The sequence below is a fragment of the Pseudochaenichthys georgianus genome, chromosome 14 (genome assembly GCF_902827115.2).
Source record: "Pseudochaenichthys georgianus chromosome 14, fPseGeo1.2, whole genome shotgun sequence".
Taxonomy (NCBI): Eukaryota; Metazoa; Chordata; class Actinopteri; order Perciformes; family Channichthyidae; genus Pseudochaenichthys; species Pseudochaenichthys georgianus.
In genome coordinates, this window is record NC_047516.1 from 11,521,140 (window position 1) to 11,541,454 (window position 20,315).

Consider the following 20,315-nt stretch of genomic DNA (forward strand, 5'->3'; position numbering starts at 1 on the left):
TTTCTAAATGTTTTGTGCGTGTGTGTTTATGTTGACAAGGAGGTTTAATAACTGTGTGCTACACAAAACGTGCAGTCGGTTTCATTTTCATCGCCGTTTGTTGTAGAGTTAGCAGGGTATTTTTATTTTAACTCTCGTCCCAAATTCGTCCCAAAATTATTTTTTATCCTCCCCGACACTATTTTTTCGACGACGGGACGTCCTTAAGCTCGAGCCCCCACACATTTCCCCTCTGTGGGATGAATAATGGAATTGTGTTTCTGTATGATTTGTAAAGTCCAATTATTGTTCAAATACAAATGAAAAAAGTCCAAAACAAACAATAATGTTGACTTCAATGTCACTCATTTCCTACCTCTTAGTTGCAATATTTATTTACCCAAAACAACTAGACAGTTTTTAGCAAGTTGTTAAACTCGAGAAATAGTAAATAATACGGTGGGAATATTTTCCTGCTGTAATGAGGTGAGAATATTTTCGTAATGTATTTGGTATAAACTCAAAAATGTCATTGTCACCTAGTACTACGTGGCTAAATAATGCCAAGACCAGATTTAACGGGACGTCTTTCAGAGCGTGGCGTTGCTGACGTCGTACGGTAAGCGTCTTTCGTCATTTCCGGTTTCACTGTTTTTGTGTTGCTGCCACTGTAGTATACTGTGTAGCTGCATAGTCTTTACTAAATTAATCTTGTTATATCCTTGAAGACAACCGATATAACTACGAGAATTATATCTACATATCATCCAGTACTGCTGCTCAAACACAAGACCTGTCCTTCTACTAGCGAAAACACTAATGTTTACATTTTCATTTAATCTATGCTAAAGTTAGCCACTGTAGTTTAGCAGCCAGCTATGGATGTCCCCCTCTCCTTTTTCTGTTGTCTTTATGGCTCTCTGCTGAATGCGTGTCATGTTTGGCTCAGGGTTTCCGCTAGGATTTTTTCTCGCCGGTCAAATGTCCGGGCAGAATATAACTTACCGGTCATATTTCAATAATAATAATAAGAGTTGTGTAGCAGAGTTTCCGTTAGCAGGTCATTACCGGACTATGAGCAGATATGCTTCAGTTTAAAAGTCAGTTCACGGGCTCATTTTTATATTGCTTCAGTTTATAATTGTAACAGATCGAACAATTCAGATTCATTTTTCAATAAATGATTCCACAAACAACAAACAACATAAGTATTACATTCAAACAAACTACTTGTAGTAGATAACGTACATTATTCAAAAGTTTACATTACATTTGAATAATAACACGGGAGAAACGGATCCTCTCTTTTCCCCTCTCCCTCCCTCTCTCTCCTGACAGCACGTCAGTTTCTCACGCAGCTCCTGCAGCTCGCTAAACAGAGGGCGGGGCTTCAGGTGATTCTGCAGAGCTGCGTGTCTCGGTCTGACTCAGCAGCTGATCTGATCTCTCTCTCGCGTCCGTTTATACTTCACTCGCGTTTATGTCCATATCGATCAGATCCAGCTCTCCTGGTCGGCCTTTATAGAGAGCACCGATCAAACTATTAAGAGTGAATATCGGCCGATAATGACCGGCGGCCGATCGATCGGAGCCTCCCTAATTATTACCAGACATTTTGACCGGAAGGTTTTGAATTGACCGGTTTTGAATATATTTTACCAGCTAAAAACCGGTAATTACCGGCTAACGGAAACCCTGGTTTGGCTATATCTCTGCCTCGCTTGTTGGCAATGGTATATATGTATTAAATGAAGTTTATTTGCAGGGTGAGTTTTATAACCGTAGAAGCAGTGCTCTGCATCATGGCTACTGTAGCTGTTAGCTATCCCCCATTGGCCGGTGGATGCACACCGTATACTTGTCAGTAGGATTCATTGTTGCTCTTAAATGTTTTTAATGGGATACATTTAAAGTGAAAACCTAGAATATAACCAGATTTAAATAAATAAAGTATTCAGGTCTTGTAAAAGTAGCAATTCCACCTTATAAAATGTATTTGATACTCTGATCTACTTAAAATAAAAAAAATAACATGCAAAATGTTCCAAATCTGAATAATAACTATTACATAATCAAATTGTAATTACTGATTCAATAATATAGCCCTTTAGTGTTGCAGCTGGTAAAGTGGAACTAATCTACCACCTTAATCTGTTTAATATTACTTATAATTACTGGTTGATAATGATCTGTATTATTAATCTGAATGTGCAAAGGTAATGCAAGTCTGTGAAAGATCAAATGTATCTCTAGGACAGTGATATAATCCCATGTTTCTTTTTGTTTTGCGTACTGTTTATCAAGAGAAATCCTGCAGATTATCTAGGGATCATATTTTACACAAAGGTGTCCAGACAACCTTTTAACAAATCATAACTTTAACACTAATTGCACACATGCACAAAATGATTCAAATCTATATCAGAGGTGTAAAGTTTGACCTATCAATATCAGTGAGTCACTTTTAATTATTTTGAGATCAAGATTTACCGGTACAATTTAGAAGAAAACAAGATAGTTATGCTTACCTGTCGAAGAGGGCCTTTTTCATGCATCATTTTGTATAACATAAAGAGTGGGATGAGGGAGAGGGACACGCTGGCAATGAACCATCCCAAGATGTTAGCCCAGAATGGATAAACATAAGTGTTATTGAACCTCAGCGGTGTGTATTTCACGATAGAGAAGATGAAGGTGCCCTGTGGTTAGAGGAGACAAAGGGGATTACTATCACATGTAGAGCCTGTTATAAGTGGTTTACATTCACTAAATAGCTTTTTTGTGTTTACATTTTCATCTCTTATGAATGTACACAATTGTGTCATACCATACATCAAATGGAAATGATCATGAGAAGTATAACAACATGGAAGAAACATCAATGTATGAATGGACAAAACTCTTACAAAACAAAATAAGGGAGTGATGTAGCGCCAGCAGTACTTCATCAATGGGAATGGACGATACCCTATCATGTCTGTGATGTTGCCATAAAAACGGTCTGCACCTTTTTAGAGAAAACAAAAGATATTTGAAAGTTCAATATTGTCTTTGATTATGCTTTAAGTTATCATCAAATGTACATACTGTTGTTTACCCTGTTGAAATAAGTTGTAATACAAGTTTTCATAATATGAAAAGGATATACATTTTTGCGTGAATTGTTCGATTTATTTGTGTTGTCTTTCACTCACCATAGACCCAGGCAATACTGACAGACTGGCAGAAGGAGAGGAGCAGCAGGGTAGTGCCGCTGCAGACATGATGGTCCAACAGCTGGAGCAGGTACATGCCTCCCTAAGTATAAGGACAAAACAACTTCAAATAAACTATATTCCCAAAAATTTCTTACGACATAATCAGTGTATATTACCCGAGGTTCTTTAAAGTAAAAAAGTGAAAATCACTGTGGGAATGAGCTTTAAGATTAAAATCCGATTGACATCTGAATGTTCTGATATTTCAGTTTTCCTTTAGTTTGAATGTGTGTTTGGGCCCTGTTGATGAAGATTTTCAAGATGGCGCCTGTGTCGGCATGCCGCTCCCTCAGATCTCTGCCTTTAGCTATCCTGTTTTTGTTTTATGTTTGTCAGAATGTCCCTGCTCTGCTTGTCTATGATCGCCAAGCTCTCCTCCACCTAAGACCCTCACTGGAGTTTATACTGCTGCCCAAACCTATATCTGGCAACCGTAAATCGACTCCCCCCCCCCCCCCCCCTACTGTCAGATATTTCCACCTACCCAGTCTCATGGCATTTCGTGTTCACCAACACGATTTTTAATCTATTGATTTGTGTTCACCAACACGATTTCCCCCTTTTTTTCGTGTTGCACAGCACGATTTTAAAAGCAATGTATTTCTACTGGTAATGTGTTTTGTGCCTGCAGCACGTCTTTTTCTCCGGTCGGGTCGTGGAAGACCGGAAGCTGTGTGGTTCATAAAAACATGTTCTTACCAGTCTATGGTTCTTACTCAATATCAAGCCACAATTATTGCTTTTATTTTAAATCGTATAATTTCGGACTTTTGTTGCCGTCTGTGAGGAAAATAAATGGGGCTCAGAGCCTCAGGATACTGAAATCTGTATTTTTTAAATCTGTTTTTCCTTCTAATTTGTTATTCTTTTCAAAATAACACACTGTTATTTACTCACCAATAACACACAATTATCCTTGCTTTTATTTATTGGTTTAATTCCATAATCTCGGGCTTTTTTGGCGTCCGTCAGGAACTGAATTTCAAAATAAAAATAACCGGAAACAGACGTAAGCATTTCGAGCGATTACCCAAGATCCTCAGCTATGGTTTAAGCTCACTGATTGGATGTTTTAGCCGCAATGCATGCTGGGATATGGTGTTTATATTATATGAAATCCGGAAAACATTTTAAAAGAATAAAAGAATACTTAATTCCGAGTGCTCTTGCTTTTCTCTTTGAAAGTCATCACATAACGGCATTGTAATACACGGTTCGGCTGCATTACATATTACAGATCTGCCGTAGTTCTTTATTTATAGCGCCCTGATGAGAAGACCTTTGGAAAAACTGAAGAAATGCCGCCGAAACTGAATACTTGACGTGGATCATAAATATATCAACAATTAAACAACATCTTCAATTTCTCTTCACACAATACGTCTCCTTGCAGTATCAACACTAATTCGGCTGACTTTTACATTTGATCTAATTCATAGATAGGTTATATTTACACCATAACGGTGCACAGCTGATATAAAAGGACTTGTAGTTTTTAAAGATATTACTGATTTTCTTTGAATGTAAGAATGTAAATACTGAGTCTGAAATAGTATAGCAATATGCTGTAAAATTATGTGAAAGCATGAATAAAACTACACATATTCAGATGTTATACATACATAAGTGTATACTAATAATACAAAGTTATTATGGCTGTGTACCTTGTGTGCACCGCCTAGTGGTTAAAGCACGTTATTGAATTATTGTTTTTATGTGTTATATTTGATTAAAAAAATATTAAGAGTACATACTTTCATAGGGGGAAAGTAGAAGGTCTGTGATAGAAATATAGAATATAAAAAATCAAGAAGATACTATAAGTGATCTCTACAATAAAACAGTTTAGTGCAGGATGTAAAGATATTTATAGGAGGAGGTGCAAAACGAATTAACCTTTATTTAAACATTAAATAACAGATTAAGGTCTTCTTTTAAATAAGAATTTTTTTTGGGGGGTATCTATCTACAGATAAATATTAAGCCTGACAAAGTACTTAACGTCTAATATATTGCTTTCCTGTTGAAGCACTTATTTTAACTGATATTATACATATGAATTATACTCTTATATATGTAGATAGAATAAGAAATGTGCAGAATATGACAGTTTAATGGTGGAGGTACACACATATTGATAGATGTCTTGTAATGCACTGTTGAGGAACCTGTGACCCAAGTTTTTCATTCATTGCATAACTACACCGTAGTTGTGTATATGATATGTCAATAAACCTTTGAAAATCTTGAAATCTTGAAAGGGATGTGCAAAATAGCCATAATATAAAGTCTTTAATTAACTATTAGTAGAGAATAACGAGTAATGTCACGTTTGTAGTTTTGTCTGTGTTGGTGTTTTTCTTGTCTTTGGGTTTCCTGTTTTATTGTGTAAAGTGTTCACCCCCGTTTCCTGCCGGTCTGCTTTCTGTCTGTTTCCCCTCCATGTCATTCCACGGTCTGTGTTCCTTGTGCTGCTCGTTGGTGTTGGATATTTTGGATTCTGCCTTGTTTTGCCACAGCTTTATATATTTTAATAAAGCTCGCTTTTCGTTATTCTGCATTTGAGTCCTACCTGCTTCACCCATTCGTAACAGAATGAACCGACCAAATTTGGACTCAGCAGATTTCAATGTTTTGGCCCCACAGGCGGAATGTCTTGGGTATTCTCTGGAGTACATTTTTTACACCTGGAAGAACGCCTCATCTAGACGGGGTAAAGAGGCTGCTTTGAAGGAGGCACGCCGGGAGGTTGCTCGCAAGCCCTGGCTCAGGAGCTTGTTGCCGGAGTGGCTACAAACCTTTTCAAGTAGCCCTGAAGAATTGGCACAAGCTTCTAACCCTTTCCTGGGATCCAACTACTGTCCTGTTGAAGGTCCACAGAGTCTCCAAAAAGCCTCTAGGAGACGCAGGGCCAGAATTCCAGCCCGTGCTCCCACAGCCATGATCCCGGCTTCAGTTCCGGTTTCCACAGCCATGGATCCATGCACCAGTACCGGCCCGCAGAGCTATGTTTCCTTGCTCGATTACCTGGCCCACACAGCCATGGTCCAGGCCTCTGTTCCGGTTCCAGCGGCTCCAGTTCCAACCTCAGACCTTTTCTCAGGAACCCGTCTGGCGTTTGGAGGTCCACGGAGCCTCCAAAAGGTCTCTGGAAGATGCAAGGCCAGGATTCCAGCCCGTACTCCAGCGGCTCCGGCTCCAGTGCCGGTCCCAGCAGCCATGGTTCCGGCCCCAGCAGCCATGGTTCCGGCCCCAGTCCTGGTCCCAGCTGCCATAGTCCCTTCTCTAGTCCCTTCTCTAGTCCCTACTCAATTCCTTTCTCAAGTCCTTTCTCAAGTCCCTCCTCTAGTCACTTCCCTAGTCCCTTCTCCAGTCCCCCTTTTAGTCACCTCTCTAGTCCCTCCTCTAGTCCCTTCCCAAGTCCCTTCTCTAGTCCCATCTCTAGTCCCTTCTCTAGTCCCATCTCCAGTTCCCTCTCGAGTCCCCTCTCCAGTCACCTCTCGAGTCCCCTCTCCAGTCACCTCTCGAGTTCCATCTCTAGTTCCTACTCAAGTCCCGCCTCTAGTCAATTCCCTAGTCCCATCTCTAGTCCCTCCTCTAGTCACTTCTCCAGTCCCCTCTCGAGTTCCCTCTCGATGTCCCTCCTCTAGTCCCTCTTTTAGTCCCTGCTCTAGTCCCTCCTTTAGTCCCTCCTCTAGTCCCCTCTCTAGTCCCTCCTCGAGTCCCCTCTCTAGTTCCCCTCTCAAGTCCCCTCTCGAGTTCCCTCCTCTAGTTCCTCCTCTAGTCCCTCCTCTTGTCTCTCCTCTAGTCCCCTCTGGAGTTCCGTCTCTAGTTCCCCTCTCGAGCCACGTCTCAAGTCCCTACCCAATGTCCTGGTCCGTTGGAGGTTCCGCTGGGGGTCCTGCCAACTCCATGTCCTGTCCCGTTGGAGGCCCCGTTGACTACTCCTCTGCCGGGGGTCCTACCAATCGCATGTCTGTCCCGTTGGAGGTCCCGCCGTCTACTGTCCTGCCGGGGGTCCTGCCAGCTTCTTGTCCTGTGCCGTTGGAGGCCCCGCCGACTACTCTCCGGCCGGGGGTCCTGCCAACCCTTTGTCCCGTCCCGTTGGAGGTCCCGCCGTCTGCTCTCCTGCCGGGGGTCCTGCCAGCTCCTTGTCCCATCTCGTTGGAGGTCCCACCGACTGCTCTCCTGCCGGGGGTCCTGCCAACCTTTTGTCCTGTGCCGTTGGAGGCCCCGCAGACTGTTCTTCTGCCGGGGGTCCTGCCAGCTCCTTGTCCTGTCCCGTTGGAGGTCCCGCCGACTACTCTCCTGCCGGGGGTCCTGCCAACTACTCTTCTGCCGGCGGTCCTGCCAACCCTATGTCCTGTGCCGTTGGAGGTCCCGCCGACTGCTCTCCTGCCGGGGGTCCTGCCAATCATATGTCCTGTTCCTCTGGGGGTCCCGCCAACAACTCTTCTGTCGGGCGTCCTGCCAACCCCTTGTCCTGTTCCGTTGGAGGCCCCACCATCACCTGTCTCACCGGGGGTCCTGCCAACTACTGGTCCTCTTCCGTGGGGGATCCTGCCGAAGCCTGTCCCACTGGCTCCGGTTCCTGTTCGGCCGACACCGGGTCCTGCCCGGCCTCCGGAGCTGTCTGGTCTTCGCCCTCGAGCCCGGCCCCCTGAGAGCCGCGGTCTTCTCCCTCGAGCCCGGCCCCCTGAGTGCCGCGGTCTTCGTCCTCGGGCCCGGCCCCCTGACTCTTCCTGCCGCTGCTTTTGCCCTCATGCTCGGCCCCTTGAGTTTGCCCGCTGTGGCCTTCGCCCCTTTTTGAACTTTGCCTTGCCCCCAGGCCGTCCACCCGAGACCCCCTCCTTGGTCTCTGCCTTGCCCCCCGGGCCTTCCGCCCCAGAGACCCCGTCCTTGGTCTCTGCCTTGCTCCCGGGCCTTCTGCCCGAGACCCCCTCCTTGGTCTCTGCCTTTCCCCCGGGCCGTCCGCCCGAGACCCGTCCTCCAGACCCCCTCCACCCACCCTTTCTTGGCCCTAGTTATGTGTCCTCCCTCCGGTCCCCCTCCACCCACCCTGCTGGACCTTTTTTTGGGACGTCTGGGATCCGTCCCTTGAGGGGGGGGTTCTGTCACGATTCTCATGTTATGTCACGTTTGTAGTTTTGTCTGTGTTGGTGTTTTTCTTGTCTTTGGGTTTCCTGTTTTATTGTGTAAAGTGTTCACCCCCGTTTCCTGCCGGTCTGCTTTCTGTCTGTTTCCCCTCCATGTCATTCCACGGTCTGTGTTCCTTGTGCTGCTCGTTGGTGTTGGATATTTTGGATTCTGCCTTGTTTTGCCACAGCTTTATATATTTTAATAAAGCTCGCTTTTCGTTATTCTGCATTTGAGTCCTACCTGCTTCACCCATTCGTAACAAGTAATGAATATATTTTATTACTCGTTTCCATTCATGTCAATTGCAGATACATGTTTAGTCTTCTCAAGCACCAACTATCAAATATCTCTCCTGATTGTTGGCACTTGACAATCACCTTACCTGAATTTTACTCAGGTGTAACTAAAGTCTGATTTAAGGGTTGTTTATATTTCACATCATTAATCAGAATCTGCAAAGTAACTCAAATAAGTGTAGTGGAGTAAAAATACCAGGTTAACCTCTGAATTGTAGTGGAGTAGAATTACAAAGTAACAATGAGCTGTCATGTGGGTATATATTACATTAATATATCAACCCGGTATCACGGCAAGACGTGAACATGTGACGATTTACCATGCTGGGAGACGTGAAGATGTCACGATTTCGTCCCTTCAAACGTGACAGTTACACGGTATTGTTAACCCATGTTAACCAGTGGAGAAATAACCGGAAATACCAACCAAATGCTACTCCGACGTAATGATTTATTTTGTAATAGTCACACTCGATTACGCCGATTTTCTTGTTGCCCCAGCTGGTCGACACCTCTTTTAGCAGAAACAAAGGCTACATTAATGTATTAAATCGATGTTAATCCGTGTGTGTGAATGTGGAATTAACGGACGTGACGTTGTGCGATTTAGTTGCCAGGCAACAGCTTCGGTTCATGTTAATTTACAAACTCTTCAACTACAACCGTAGTTATATTTAAAAACATGTTAGAAGGCCTCACAAAATACTTTAATGCAAATTAAAATGTAAATGTGAAGGAATGTGTGTAAAACAAAATGCATCGGTCATAAACGAAACCGAAAACAGACAGGCAAGATCCTCAGCTCGATGATTGGATGGTTTAGCCGCAATGCATGCTGGGATTTGGTGTTTATGTATCAACACTAATTCGGCTGACTTTTATATTTGATCCAATTGGTAGATAGGCTGTATTTACACTATAAAGGTGCACAGCTGATATAAAGGGACACCTAGTGGTTAAAGCATGTTATTATTTTATTATTAGATATTAATAGGATCCCTATAAAGTATATTCATTACTCGTTATTCTCTACTAATAGTTAATTAAAGACTGTATATAATGACTAGTTTGCACATCCCTTTCAAGATTTTCTAAGCTAAGGTTTATTGACATATCATATTATACACAACTACTGTATGCAATGAATGAAGAACTTGGGTCGCAGGTTCCTCAACAGTGCATTATAAGACATCTATCAATATGTGTGTGTACTCCACCATTAAACTGTCATTCTGCACATTTCTTATACTTTCTACATACATCGTATAAGAGTATAATACATTATGTATGATATCAGTTTAATAATAAACAAATAATAAACAAATAAGTGCTGAAACATAGTTAACATTGCAGGAAAGCAATATATTAGACGTTAAGTACTTTGTCAGGCTTAATATATATCTGTAGATACAAATGTCACTGTGTGTGCTGTGTGCTCTGCATGTGTGACCATTAAAGAATCAGAATACCTTTATTAGTTCCACAGAGGGGAAATGTGCAGCGTTACAGCAGGAAAGAGCCACAGACAGCTTAGTGTTGCATATCTTACATGCGTTACAAAAGTACTAAGTTATAATATAATAAACAATATGCTAAAAAAAAGATAAAAAGTTACATAATTTTCAAAAATACAGAACAAAACGGCATATATATATTGATTTAGTGGCCAGGTATAAATGACACAGTTATTAATGGCATATATATATTGCACATATAGCACATATTGCACAAAGTTGGTTTGTATTTAGCAGCAAGGGGTGTTATAGTCTGTGTTGTGGTGTGTGTTAGGAGGGTCTACTAGGGGCAGTGCTGGTTGTAAAGTCTGACCGCTGCAGGAAGGAAGGACCTGCGGTTTCAAGAGGGTTTCATCCCTCCATATTCTTCTTAAAGCTTTTTTCTTATTCAAAAGAAGACCTTAACCTAAAGTACTCTTTAATGTTTAAATTAAGCCCTATTAGTTTGTCTGTTTTGCACATCCTCCTATTAATATCTAATAATAAAATAAGACAATTCAATAACGTGCTTTAACCACCAGGTGTCCCTTTCTATCAGCTGTGCACCTTTATGGTGTAAATACAGCCTATCTACCAATTGGATCAAATATATCTAATAAGTCAGCCGAATTAGTGTTGATACTGCAAGGAGACGTATTGTGTGAAAAGAAATGTAAGATGTTGTTTAATTGCTTATATATTTATGATCCACGTCACATCTTCAGTGTTGGCGGCAGTTCTCCTGTTTGTCCAGAAGTCTTCTCATCAGGGCTCTATAAATAGAGAACTACGGCAGATATGTAATATTTAATGCAGCCGAACCGTGTATTACAATGCCGTTATGTGATGACTTTCAAAGAGAAAAGCAAGCACACTCGGAATAAAGTATTATTGTATTTTTAAAAACGTTTTCAGATTTCACATCACATAAACACCAAATCCCAGCATGCATTGCGGCTAAACCATCCAATCATCGAGCTGAGGATCTTGCCTACTCTATTTCCGGTTTCGTTTATGACCGATGTATTTTGTTATACACACATTCCTTCACATTTTAATTTGCATTAAAGTATTTCGTGAGGCCTTCTAACATGTTTTTAAATATAACTACGGTTGTAGTTGAAGAGTTTGTAAATTAACATGAACCGAAGCTGTTGCCTGGCAACTCAATCGCACAACGTCACGTCCGTTAATTCCACATTCACACACACGGATTAACATTCACACACACGGATTAACATCGATTTAATACATTAATGTTTAGCCTTCTGCTAAAAGAGGTGTCGACCAGCTGGGGCAACAAGACAATCGGCGTAATCGAGTGTGACTATTACAAAATAAATCATTACGTCGGAGTAGCATTTGGTTGGTATTTCCGGTTATTTCTCCACTGGTTAACATGGGTTAACAATACCGTGTAACTGTCACGTTTGAAGGGACGAAATCGTGACATCTTCACGTCTCCCAGCATTGTAAATCGTCACATGTTCACGTCTTGCCGTGATACCGGGTTGATATATTAATGCTGCACATTATGGACAAAAGCGATTTTCACCCATTTATTAATTATATGTTTTACATTTGATAACACCAATGTGTTTAATACTGGCAACTTCTAATTTTAGGAAAAACGAAAACGTTCAGTAGAGACGTCCCATAGAACATTTTGCGAAACACAATAGCCAGCATGTGTAGTTCTGGGGGGGCGTTCGAATCCAGTTTTGGATAGTGTGGCGTGGTTTTGTTCCATTTCAAACAGCTGTTTGACGCTTGGCGTAACCTTGGCGCACTGCCACTCCAACATCCAATCCCAGAGCTTGAAGATTAATCACGGGGACTGTAGTCCTAAACGATAGCTGGGGATTATGGGTAGTGTAGTGTCTTCGGCCATCCTAAACTCAGAAATGTTGACAATCGCAATGATGCTCGAAATGTCCCTTATAGGCCTACGTCTGTTTCCGGTTATTTTTATTTTGAAATTCAGTTCCTGACGGACTCCAAGGATAATTGTGTGTTATTGGTGAGTAAATAATAGTGTGTTATTTTGAAAAGAATAACAAATTAGAAGAAAAAAAAGATTTAAAAATACAGATTTCAGTATCCTGAGGCTCTGAGCCCCATTTATTTTCCTCACAGATGGCAACAAAAGTCAGAAATTATACGATTTAAAATAAAAGCAATAATTGTGGCTTGATATTGAGTAAGAACATGTTTTTATGAACCACACAGCTTCCGGTCTTCCACAACCCGAACGGAGAAAAAGACGTGCTGCAGGCACGAAACACATTACCAGTAGAAATACATTGCTTTTAAAATCGTGCTGTGCAAGATGAAAAAAAGGGGGAAATCGTGTTGGTGAACACGAATCAATAGATTAAAAATCGTGTTGGTGAACACAAAATGCCATGAGACTGGGTTGATTTCCACCTACCTGCGCCTAGTGATGGCAAAATGAAGCTTTGAATGAAGCATCGAACCACTTGGACAATTGTGTCCAAGCTTCTCGAAGCTTCAGTTACAGCGACCTCTCCTGGCGAACTGCAAGGCTGCAGTGGGTTTAACGTATCTTTGCCTTGAAAAATATTCGATGCACACACACACTAAGACTGAATATCATGTTCTATTTGCAATTAAAGATTGATAATTGTGTGTATTGGGTTATTGAGAAGAGACGAGAGAGTGCTGGACATTTCTTTGGGAGGAGAGGGCCTTTTATCAGTTATTAAAGTTGAAAAGCAATGATTAAAATACATCCATTCCGGGCTTTGAACTAGCTGCGCGGAGAACATCGCCTCATTCGGGCCCCGGGCTCTATCCACTGGGCTATCTATTCCTTGAAATATTGAACTGTTTTTATATTACTGATAATTGTCTTTTTGTTCCCGAGCAAGAACGACCTATCTTTCTTCCTGGCTTGCTCTATAATGATACTACAATTCAAATGCAATACCAACAACAACTCAACAGACAACAGCAACAACGCAAACTACGACAACAACCCACACATTGCGCATTGTTTAGAGCGGTCATAAAGTGTTGAAGCGCTCAAATTCGAAACTGTTTCAACCTGTCACCTGTCAGAATCGAGACGAGGCAGTGCATTGAATCGCGTGAATGGACCGCGAACCAGTCAAGTGATTAATTCAGGAAATGAAGCAGTTGCTGCTTCGGACGTCACATGTCACGTGATTTGAAGCAGTTGCTGCTTCGGACGTCATATGTCACGTGATTTGAAGCAAGCTTCGAAGCACTGCTTCTATGGAATAGGAAGTCCAGGGTTGAAGCTCCGTTCGAAGCTTCAGTGTCAAACTGCCATCACTACCTGCGCCGGTTGCCCTGCATCCTGCCTCACCGAAAGCTCTTTAGACGACGGGGAAAGCGTGGTGGCGCGCTTGTCCATCAAAAAGCACACCTGACGGCTTCTTCCGTGACTTATCCACGCCTCAGATGTCATGGCCCTCCCGCTGCACGCCAACGCCATCCGAGGGTTCGGTGGATTCGCCCTGTCTTTCCGGAGCTGTGGCCTCTGCTGGGCCTGCTGGCAGCTCCTCCTGCCCGACTGACTGCTCCCGGTATATAGGCATTCAACCTATATACAGTCTATGCGTTCAACACGTGCATTTTCGTCAGCTGAGACGCACTACAACTTCGGCCAGCCGAGAGAGAAAACTCTGCATGGCTTTGCTAAATGCTAGGTCAATAGCAAACAAGACGTTCCTGTTAAACGACTTATTCACCTCTCATGATCTGGATTTAATGTTCCTGACGGAGACCTGGGTCCACACCGGCGAGTATGTACCGTTTTCTGAACTTCTTCATCCCGACTGTACTTTCTTCAGCTCCCCCTGTACCACCGGCCGTGGTGGGGGGTATAGCTTCAGTGTTTAGAGCTAATCTCCAATGCCGTATGCTTCACCCAGTAACTAGCTATGCTAGCTTTGAGTTGCAGCTTTTTGAATTGAATCCAGCCTCGCCTATACTCTGCGCAGTCGTGTATCGTCCGCCAAAGTACAATAATGATTTCATAACTGACTTTTCTGACTTTTTGTCCGGGACTTTAATGTCCATGTGTGCTGCGAGTCTAAACCTCTGGTTAGGGATTTTTTAAACCTCCTCGACTCTTTCCGTCTTATTCAGTCTGTGGCTGGACCAACACACGATAAAGGACACAGCTTAGATTTAGTATTATCGTTTGGATTGTCTACCTTTGTGGATGAAATCTGTGCAGGAACGCGTATCTCAGACCATTTACCGGTTCTGTTTACAACCTCGATTCCTTCTGCGGGAGTCGAATCATGTGCTTCTGCGCGTTGTCTCTGTTCAATTAACCCCTTGACTGCCTCACAGTTTTCAGATGCTTTTAATACTTATCCGATTTGTAAATTAGAGGTGAACTGTGCTTTTAGTGCGGATGAGCTTATCTCTTTGTTTGATTCGACATGCACACTAATACTGGATTCCGTTGCTCCCTTTACGCTTAGACGCAACAAAGTTCTCTCAGAGCCATGGCTCAATGATTGTACTCACGCTTTTAGACGCGCTTGTAGGCGTGCAGAGAGAAAATGGAAAAAGGATAAACTTCATGTCTCCTTAGAAATTCTTCATGCTTGCCTTTCCGATTATCAGACGGCAGTCAAAGCAGCCAAAACAGAGTATATTTCTCTGTTAATCTCCAAAAACAGCCATAAGCCTTAAGTTCTTTTTGATGTCCTTAATTTGATCATTAATCCTTGTGATGCTTCTCCAATTGTGCCATCAACTACTCTCTGCGATACATTTCTTACATTTTTTATCGAAAAAGTATCTGTTCTTAGGCTAGCCTATACTAGTGCTACCCCATATCCTGCTCCCTTTCTGTGCCCTGCTGTCCTCGACCATTTTGAGCCTGTATCCCTCTCTTCTCTCTCGGATGTATTCAAGCACCTGCGGCCGACAAGTTGCACCTCAGACAGCATTCCCTCTCGCCTTTTTAGAGATGTTTTCGAATCAGTTGGAGCAAGTATTTTATTATTTATAAATACCTCTCTTAATTCAGGATGTGTCCCAGCTGCCTTCAAACATGCCGTGATTAAGCCACTACTTAAAAAGAAAAATCTCGATCCCTCCATTCTCGCAAATTTCAGGCCCATCTCCCAGCTACCCTTTTTATCTAAAGCCCTGGAGCGAGTAGTCTACGCCCAGCTGCAATAATTTTTAACCATGCATGGTATCCATGAAAAAATTCAGTCTGGCTTTAAACCTATGCATAGTACTGAAACAGCCCTTTTAAGAGTTTTTAATGATCTGCTCTTAGCCGCCGATTCAGGCAGCCCAGCTGTCTTGGTGCTGTTAGTTTTAACTGCTGCCTTTGACACTGTGGATCATAGTATCCTGTTGTCACAGCTTGAACAGTCCGCAGGCATTACAGGCTCTGCCCTTGCATGGTTCAGGTCTTATTTGACGGACCATAGTCGGAGAAAACACCTAACTGCACTGAGGTGCAGTTAGGTGTTTTCTCCTCTGCCAAAGCCCCTCTTACCTGTGGGGTTCCCCAAGGCTCGATTCTGGGCCCCATCCTTTTTCTATTGTACATACTGCCCCTAGGTTCAATTCTCACAAAACACAACATCCCCTTCCATTGTTACGTTGATGATGTCCAGATTTATCTGCCTCTCAATCAAAATGCCTACTCACTTCAGCAGTTGATGGACTGCTTAACAGAGATTAAATCCTGGCTGAGCCAAAACTTCCTCACCCTCAATGAGAGCAAGACCGAGGTCATCTTTTTTGGACCCCAACCAATAGTCTCCCCGGTTGATATTCTGGGCTCCCTCAATACAAATATCCTCCCCTCTGTTATGAACCTTGGAGTGACCTTTAACAGCGCCTTTAAATGTGATAAGCAGGTTAGCATTGTAGTCAAGACCTGCTTTTTCAAAATACGACTATTGGCTAAGACCAAGTCGTTTTTATCTTTTAAAGACCTAGAAAGGGTTATTAACGCCTTTGTTACCTCGAGACTGGATTATTGCAATGCTCTGTATGTGGGTATGGACCAGGCCTCAATTAGCCGCCTTCAGCTAGTTCAGAATGCAGCTGCACGTCTTCTCACTGGCCTTAAAAAGCGTGACCACATCACCCCAATTCTGGCTTCATTGCACTGGCTTCCAGTTCGGTTCAGAATAGATTTTAAACTCCTTTTATTTGTTTTTAAAGCCCTAAATGGGCTGGCTCCTGCCTATATAGCCAAACTCCTCCATCCCTACACCCCAGGCAGAGCCTTAAGGTCGGCTGATCAGCTGCTGTTGATAGTGCCTAAGACCAGGCTTAAAACCCGAGCTTTTGCAGCGGCTGGCCCTAGGCACTGGAATACTTTGCCCCTCCATGTGAGGTCGGCCCAGACCCTGGGGGTTTTTAAATCAACACTTAAAACTCACTATTTCTCTCTGGCTTTTGTTTAATGATCTATTTATTCATTTATTTAGTTATTTATTTATTCATTTAGTTCTTTATTTTAATATTTATAACATAACATAGGATTTCATAAAGTATTTTAAAAATAGTTTATACATTATTCGAATATAGGAATAGTAGATAGGATTACTTAAAATATAGTACCTTATATTTCATATTTTTTCCCTTTAGATCCTTGTGGTTTATTCTTAAAAATCCTTACCCTTACACACCCCCCATTTTCCCTCTGCTGGTCTATGGTCTTGTAGAGGGTAACGGGGTACAGAGTCGCTTAGATAAGCAGGGGAGTGCATCTGACGAAGAGATAGGTTGTTGTGCTCCCTATCTCTGTTTCTTATCTATATCTAATAGAACTGTTCGGGTCTTGATAGATTGAGTGGGGAAGTTCATGAGATCTTTATAGAGGGTTATCAAGAATAACTTTTATCCAATGACCTTTTCTCTCTCTGTCTGTGTCTGTGTATTCTCTTGTTCCGATTAACCCAGCCAAATCTTTTTCTTGTTTTGTATCTATATCTACGCCGGGATCCGGAGTCGAGGCTGATCCTCTTGCTGTAGTCCTGTGTCTTGGATCCTCTATCCTGAGTTCTGGATTAAGTCGTGGACTTCGGGTCGTGGCTGAATCTGTCTCTGTGGTCCTGCCTTGGGTCTCGTCATGCTGCTTCCCTAATGGCTTCCACAGGATTGTAGCTGACATCCTCCTGGATTCATCTTCTTATTACAGACACATGCATTTCCTAACATTCGGTCTATATGCTGTAAAATGTATTATCTCTTCGATTTACACACGGCATCTATTGCATGTCTGTCCGTCCTGGGAGAGGGATCCCTCCTCTGTTGCTCTCCCTGAGGTTTCTCCCATTGTTTCCCCTTAAACTGTGGGTTTTCTCTGGAAATGTTTCCTTGTACGATGTGAGGGTCTAAGGATAGAGGGTGTCATTTTTCTCATACTGATATTCTGAACAATCTGTGCTGTTATTTGCTGTAAAGTGTCTCTACTGTAGGCTATTTTTATTTTATGTACAGCACTTTGGCTCGACCAAAAATCGTTTATAAATGTGCTATATAAGTAAAACTTGATTTGATTTAATGTTTCATGTTGCTAATTTATGTCTTTTATACAGTTGGATGTTCTGATGTTTCACCTGGTTGCAATTAATATATGGTATCTGTGAACAAAATATTTTAATGAGATCTGTGCAGGGGAGAATTTTAGTGTTTTCCCTATGTGTCCTGTTTGTAATTTAAACAGGGCAAAGGCCAAAAGGCCCTGCCTTCCTGTGGGGGAGTGTGGCCAATGCGCAGATGGTTTTAACAGACCAGTCCTTTGTGTTTAACATGTGTGATATCGATTAAGATGGAAAGCACGCGAATATAGGCCACTCCTATATTCTCTGTGTAGAATTGCGCCGTGCTGCTGTGTAATGCTCAGTGTTGCCAGGGTTTTTCAATGAATGAGACACCTTGTAAATGCTCCCGGCCGTGACTCTCAATAAACTCCGGTGTTTGATAAAGCGGATTCCAGCTTCCATTTCTTTCATCACATTGCTGATCAGAAGTTTCTCTCACAGTATCAGTTTTTTAATACAGTCTTTCTAGTTATGATAAAGATAAACTTTTTGATGTGAAACACGACCAAAACTGAAGTTATTGTACTTGGCCCCGAAGAATCTACGAAACAAATTATCTAAAGATATACTAACTATGGATGGCATTAATTTGGCCTCCAGTGAGACTGTAAGGAATCTTGGTGTTATATTTGATCAGGATTTATCCTTTAACGCCCACATAAAATCAATTTCAAGGACCGCCTACTTCCATCTACGTAACATTGCAAAAATCAGGCATATCTTGCCTCAAAACGATGCAGAGAAACTAGTCCATGCATTTGTTACTTCTAGGCTGGATTATTGTAACTCTTTATTATCAGGGAGTACCAAGAAGTCAGTCAAGTCGCTTCAGCTGATTCAAAATGCTGCAGCTCGTGTACTAACCAGAGTTAGGAAAAGGGACCACATTACTCCTGTTCTGGCTGCCTTACACTGGCTCCCTATAGAACACAGGATAGAATTTAAAATTCTTCTTCTCGCCTACATAGCCCTTAATGGGCAGGCGCCATCTTACCTTAAAGAACTCATTATACCCTACTGTCCTACTAGGGCATTGCGTTCCAATAATGCAGGGTTGTTGGTTGTTCCTAGAGTCTCTAAAAGTACAATGGGAGCCAGAGCCTTTTCTTATCAAGCTCCACATTTGTGGAATCAGCTTCCAGTTTGTGTTCGGGCGGCAGACACCCTATCCGTTTTTAAGAGTGTGCTTAAGACCTTCCTTTTTGATAAAGCTTATAGTTAGGGCTGATTAGATTCAGCCCCTAGTTTTGCTGATATAGGCTTAGTTTGTCGGGGGACATCTTACTTCTTCCTTCTCTCTGTCTATACCCGTGTACTCTCATGTTCCGATTAACCCAGCTTCCCCAAATGTCTTTCTTTTTGGTGTCTATATACGTTGGGATCCGGAGTCATGGATGATCCTGCGGTCCTGTGTCCTGGATTGCGAGCCCTGGATCGCGAGTCGTGGCTGTGGTCCTGGATCATCGGTCCTGGATGGATATCCTCGTGGATTCATCGTCCTATTATACACACATGCATTTCCAAACATTTGGACTACCTATGTTGCAAATGTATTATCTTTTCAATTCACACACGGCATCTATTGCACGTCTGTCCGTCCTGGGAGAGGGATCCCTCCTCTGTTGCCCTCCCTGAGGTTTCTCCCATTTTTCCCTTTAAACTGTGGGTTTTCTTCGGAAGTTTTTCCTTGTACGATGTGAGGGTCTAAGGACAGAGGGTGTCATATTGTCATACTGATATTCTGTACACACTGTGAAGACCACTGAGACAAATGTAACATTTGTGATATTGGGCTATATAAATAAACATTGATTGATTGATTGATTGATTTATTGAAGGGACTGTAATTCAACTTTTCGTATGTTTGAACAGCATATTTAGTACATTTAGAGTAAAGGGACGAGACAATCCTTGGTTTTCTGCTGAACTGTCTAGTCTCCTTCATGAGAGAAACAAGGCCTGGGCAAAGGCTAGGCAATCAGGCTCAGAGGTAGAATGGCTGCGTTTTAGGCATCTAAGGAATAGCTTCACTTCAAATGTCAAAAGTGCTAAATCGAAGTACTATTTGTCAGTTACCACAGAAAACCTAAATAATCCTAGGACATTTTGGAAAGCCATACAATCGATATCCACCGGTGAGATCCGTAATGAGCTACCTCCGTGCCTTACCACAGCATCTGGCACTATATCGGACAGGGCCACCATGCTAAATTGCTTTAATGAGCATTTTTGTCCTGCACTTCTATGTTTGATTCTGTGACTAACTCTGCTGCTGTGAACACCCCAATCCGTGACTCTGAACAATGTGGTCTGGAAAACCCTTTCAGTTTTACTCCTTTTACTGTCAATGTTGTTCATGAAGTCTTATCCAAGCTAGATCCTAATAAACCGGCTGGCCCAGACAACGTAGAACCTTTCTTTTTAAAGATACTGTAGCTGCCGATTTTATTGCTCTTCCTCTTACTACTCTTTTTAACCTCTCCCTCAGCACAAATGCAATTCCAAAAGTATGGAAGTCAGCTTATGTCTTGCCTTTGCTAAAAGGAGGGGAGGCAACTATTTTAAATA

The 20,315-nt window shown here is 42.4% G+C and overlaps 1 protein-coding gene across 1 annotated transcript in view; it reads right to left on the reverse strand.

Moving 5' to 3' along the window:
• LOC117458912 (sodium- and chloride-dependent GABA transporter 2-like) overlaps window positions 1-20,315 on the reverse strand; it is a 36,488-nt gene that overhangs the window by 2,113 nt on the left and 14,060 nt on the right. Inside the window, exons 11-13 of the mRNA XM_034099650.2 lie at window positions 3,174-3,276; window positions 2,886-2,986; window positions 2,508-2,678 (exon numbers count right to left, since the gene is read on the reverse strand). Coding sequence (XP_033955541.1) covers window positions 2,508-2,678; window positions 2,886-2,986; window positions 3,174-3,276 — 375 coding nt within the window. The remainder of the gene's footprint in view (window positions 1-2,507; window positions 2,679-2,885; window positions 2,987-3,173; window positions 3,277-20,315) is intronic.